A 5,138-nucleotide genomic window follows, 5' to 3' on the forward strand; every position below is an offset into this window, starting at 1 on the left:
CTTAAGTTTTTCTAAAAAAATATTGGTCAAGAGTTCTTTTCAATTTAGGATTGTTAAAGATTATTTTGAATTATTATTGTTTTTACGATATATGACCTCTGAGGGCTTAGGACTTGGGGTTTTAGATTGAGGAATTTTTTTAGGGTTTTTAAGATTTGTTTTCGGGATTTTTAGTTTTAGGGTTTTAAAGGTTTTTGCTGTTTAGCTTTTCTTAGGATTTAGGATTTCTTAGGGTTTAGGGCTTCTTTGAGTTTCATAAGGCTTACGGTTGGGGGTTTATCCCTAAGGTTTAGGGTTTGGGTTTCTTACGGTTTGAGTTTAACATTTAAAGTCTCCTAGGTTTTTTTGGGTCATTTAGGGTGTAGGGTTGATAACAACATGGATAGCAAGGATCGCGTAAAAGCATTAGAGGAGCTTGATGGACACAAAATCAAGCAGTACAATGTGTGGAAGGTCCATCTAAGTGAAGAGAAAGAAGAAAGAGGTCATTTGTGCAAATGGTCATCTCATAATTTCAAGAATTCACAAAAGAAGACAACCAAACAAGGCCCTTACCTCATTTAGGGTAAAATTGTCAAAGAAGTGTCTTCTTTAACCTTGATTTCACTTGAGATTTCTCATTTGTGGTTTTCAATTAGAGTTGTTTTTTTTTCGAATTCAAGTTTCTCTTCTTCCTTGGTTGATTGTTTATATTACCTTTCTTTCTTCTTTTCTCATCTCTTATTTCTCATCTATCTTACTTTTTTGTTGTTTCATTCCACATTTGATTTCAATTGGTTTCATCCCCAATTGGAACCCTTATCAGAGCGGCTGGCACGCGGATACGTGTTTTCCTTAATTTGGACCCTCCATCATTCACCGAGATAGATCCTAATAAAAATCCACAAGACTTTATAGATCAGATCCAACGCACTTTCCATGTTATGCATGTAAGTGGTAAAGAAGTGCTCGAGCTAGCAACATATAGATTAAAGTGGTTATATTGTGGTATGAAGCTTGGAAGCAATCCAAGGGAACAGATGCACCTTCAGCTATATGGAAAGAGTTCAAAATGGCATTCCTTGACCTGCCATTGGAGATCCGAGAGGCCTGTGCGGATCAGTTCATAAATCTCCACCAAGGAAGTATGAGCGTGAGAGAGTACAGTCTCAAATTTAATTCCTTGGCCAGGTATGCTCCTAATGTAATTGCTACTATGGGGGATAAAGTTCATCGATATGTGGATAGATTAGATTCATATCTGGTTAGAGACTACCCATTGCTTCATTGAATAAAGATATGGCTATAGCAAGGATGCAAGCTTTTGCGCAAAAGTTAGAGGATCAAAGGCAAAGAAGAAGGACACAAGAGTCAGAAACAGGGCATTTTAAGATGGCCAGATCTATGGGGTAGTTTACACCATCCCAAGGTGAGTTTAGGCCTCGGTTCATTAACAGACCGTCTAGGCCATCATCTTCCTACTCTACAGCTAGTGCCCCACCTCAATTTCAAGAGTCTAGGGGCAATCAGTTTCGGCAAAGAGGTAAAAGCCAAGGTTCACGAACAGCGGGATACCAAGAGCAGGGAATTATGAGCCTATCAAGACCTCCTCGAGAGTTTTGTAAACAATGTGGAAGGAATCATTTAGGAGCATGTCGGTTTGGGACAAATGCTTGTTTTTGGTGTGGTACACCGGGTCATATGATGAGAAATTGCCCTCATAGGGGTGTGGGTGGTGTGGCACAACCTACTAGGTCAGTTGTTGCATCCTCGTCATCAACACCTTCTTTAGGTAGAGGACAGATGCCTACTGGTCATGGTAGAGGAGCTAGGGGAGCAGCTAGTTCTAGTGGAGTTCAGAATCGCACATATGCTCACGGGGATCGACAAAATTTGGAAGCCTCGTCGGATGTGGTTACAGGTACATTGTCCATCTTTTTACATATTGTATATGTATTAATTGATCTGGGGTCTACACTATCATATGTTAGTCCATTGATTGCTGAAAAGTTCAAAAGAACACCAGAATTATTAGTGAAGCCATTTGAGTGTCTACACCGATTGGTGACTCTATTATAGCTAGAAGGGTTTATCGTAATTGCATTGTAACTGTTTGTGATCGTGATACGTTGGCTGACCTTGTTGAGCTAGAAATGGTGGATTTTGATGTTATAATGGGTATGGATTTGTTAGCTTCTTGTTATGCCATGGTAGATTGCCGAACGAAGACGCTGCATTTCCATCTTCCAAAAGAGGCCGTTCTTGAATGGAAAGGTAATATTGGGACACCAAGAGGTAAATTTATTTCCTATTTTAAGGAAAAGAAGATGATGTCCAAAGGATACATATGTTATCTAGTGAGAGTGAGAAATATAGATGCGGAGCCACCAACTCTTTAATCCATTCCAGTGGTAAATCAATATCCCGATGTATTTCCTGAAGATCTTCCGGGTTTGCCTCCAGAACAAGAAATAGAGTTTGGTATTGACGTGATTCTAGATACTCAACCTATATCCATCCCTCCATATAGAATGGCCCCCACAGAATTACGGGAGTTGAAGGAGCAATTAAAAGACTTATTAGAAAAAGGATTCATAAGGCTTAAGTATGTCCCAATGGGGAGCACCAGTTTTATTTGTACGCAAGAAAGATGGCTCGTTAAGAATGTGTATCGATTACCGGCAGTTGAATAAGGTAACGATTAAGAACAAATATCCCCTCCCTAGAATTGATGATTTGTTTGATTAGTTACAAGGTGCTAGGTGTTTTTCAAAAATTGACCTGAGGTCGGGTTATCACCAAGTGAGGGTCAAAGACGAAGATATACCCAAGAAAGCTTTCCGAACACGATATGGTCATTTTGAGTTTGTAGTCATGTCATTCGGGCTAACGAATGCACCAGCAGTCTTTATGGATTTGATGAATAGGGTGTTCAAGCCATTTTTAGATGTGTTTGTGATAGTATTCATAGATGACATTTTGGTGTATTTAAGATCGTAAGTTGTATGCAAAGTTCTCTAAATGTGAGTTCTGGTTAAAATCTGTGGCATTCCTAGGTCATGTTGTATTCAATGAAGGAATAAGGGTTGATAATAAGAAGATAAAAGCGGTGAAAAACTGGCCAAGACCTACAATGCCTACGGAGAAGATGGCTGGAGCTATTAAAAGATTATGACATTGATATCTTCTATCATCCCGAGAAAGCAAATATAGTAGCTGATGCGTTAAGTCGTAAAATAATGGCAAGCAGGTTATGGGCAGTCTGTGGAAAGACAAGGAATAACTAAGGATCAATGTCAACTAGCTAGCTTGGTGGTTCGGTTTCTTGAATCTCTTGACAAAGGGGTTATTGTGCAAAATGCAGCAGAATCCTCATTAGTAGTAGAAGTGAAAGAGAAGCAGTACACTGATCCTATTCTATTAAAGCTTAAGGAGAATGTACAACAGGGTATGACAAAGGCATTTGAACTTACGCAAGAGGGAGTACTACGATGTCAAAACATATTGTGTGTACCTAATGTAGAAGAATTAAGAAAGAGGATTATGATGGAAGTGCATCATTCGATATATTTTGTCCATCCGGGGTCAACTAAAATGTATCATGACTTAAAAGGAATGTATTGGTGGGGGGACATGAAGAAGAACATTGCGATATTCGTGGCTCAATGTCCAAATTGTCGACAAGTGAAAGTAGAGCACCAAAAGCCCGGAGGTTATATGCAGTGGATAGAACTTCCAATTTGGAAGTGGGATATGATCAATATGGATTTTGTCACTAGTTTGCCTCGTTCATTTCGGAAGTTTGATTCTATATGGGTAATTGTTGATAGACTGACCAAATCAGCGCACTTCTTGCCGGTCAAGACTACTTATACAGTTGAGGAATATGCAAGGTTGTATATTAAAGAGATAGTTCGTCTACATAGAGTGCAAATCTCTATTATATCTGATAGGGGATCTCAATTCACTGCAAATTTTTGGAAGTCATTTCAGAAGAGTTTAGGAACACCAGTGAATTTAAGTAAAACCTTTCACCCTCAAACAGATGGTCAGGCAGAGCGTACAATTCAAACACTCGAGGATATGCTGCGAGCTTGTATATAGCAGACTTCAAAGGTAGTTGGGATGATCATTTGCCATTGATCTAGTTTGTATACAACAATAGCTACCATTCAAGTATTAAAATGGCACCTTATGAAGCTTTATATGGTAGAAAATGTAGATCACAATTGCTTGGTTCGAAAAAGGTGAAACCACCTTATTTGGGCCAAATCTTGTTCATCAAGCTATGGAAAAAGTCAAAGTGATATAGCAGCGGCTAGAAACAGCTCAAAGTCGAAATAAATCATATGCGGATGTTAGAAGGAGAGGACTAGAATTTTCTATAGGGGATTGGGTGTTCTTGAAGGTGTCACCAATGAAAGGGGTAATGAGGTTTGGTAAAAAAGGAAAATTGAGTCCACGCTATATAGGGCCATATAAGATTATTCGAAGAGTTGGCCAAGTAGCCTATGAGTTAGAGCTACCACAAGAGCTTTCATTAGTTCATCCGGTGTTTCATGTCTCTATGTTTCGGAAATGCATAGGTGACCCATGTCATATTACTCCTACTGAAGATGTACAGGTTACGAGAGATCTCACTTATGAAGAAGTACCCATTGCTATTCTGGATCGACAAGTTAGGAAGTTAAGAAATAAAGAAGTAGCTTATGTAAAAGTATTATGGAGGAACCAACAAGTAGAAGACGTTACATGGGAAGTGGAAGAAGCAATGAAATTGAAGTATCCTCATCTCTTTCAGATCCATGAGAAGGATGAAAATGCTTAGTCTAGACGCTCACAAGTAAGTATAAGTCTATTTGTATTATGTGATTAATAGTAGCACTAACTTAGGCTTGAACTTGTTTGGGCTGGATAACCATGCTAACTTTCGAGGACGAATGATTTTAAGGGGGAAAGAATGTAACAACCTGTATTATGCGTATGCTAGTTCTATTCACGTGATACTTGACACAGCCTTATAGTATAGGTGAGGGACCGTGATTCTTATATGATTAGTGTTGGTTTAAAGTAGCTCGCAAGGTGATGTAACACCTTGCACGTTTCAGCATGTGTAATGCAAGTTAGCTCCAACAGAAGTATTTAAACTAGAGGTAGTA

At 38.9% G+C, this 5,138-nt stretch overlaps 1 protein-coding gene across 1 annotated transcript; it reads left to right on the top strand.

Moving 5' to 3' along the window:
* The first annotated feature begins 378 nt into the window (after window positions 1-378).
* On the top strand, window positions 379-4,807 carry LOC125813541 (uncharacterized). Its single transcript, XM_049493026.1, has 8 exons — window positions 379-484; window positions 996-1,170; window positions 1,277-1,349; window positions 1,393-1,900; window positions 2,059-2,274; window positions 2,389-2,616; window positions 3,230-4,075; window positions 4,566-4,807. Exons 1-8 carry the CDS (start codon window positions 379-381, stop codon window positions 4,805-4,807), a joined length of 2,394 nt encoding a protein of 797 aa, XP_049348983.1.
* The last annotated feature ends 331 nt before the right edge of the window (window positions 4,808-5,138 follow it).

The sequence above is a fragment of the Solanum verrucosum genome, unplaced genomic scaffold, assembly GCF_900185275.1.
Source record: "Solanum verrucosum unplaced genomic scaffold, falcon-dt-bn FXZP01000134.1, whole genome shotgun sequence".
Taxonomy (NCBI): Eukaryota; Viridiplantae; Streptophyta; class Magnoliopsida; order Solanales; family Solanaceae; genus Solanum; species Solanum verrucosum.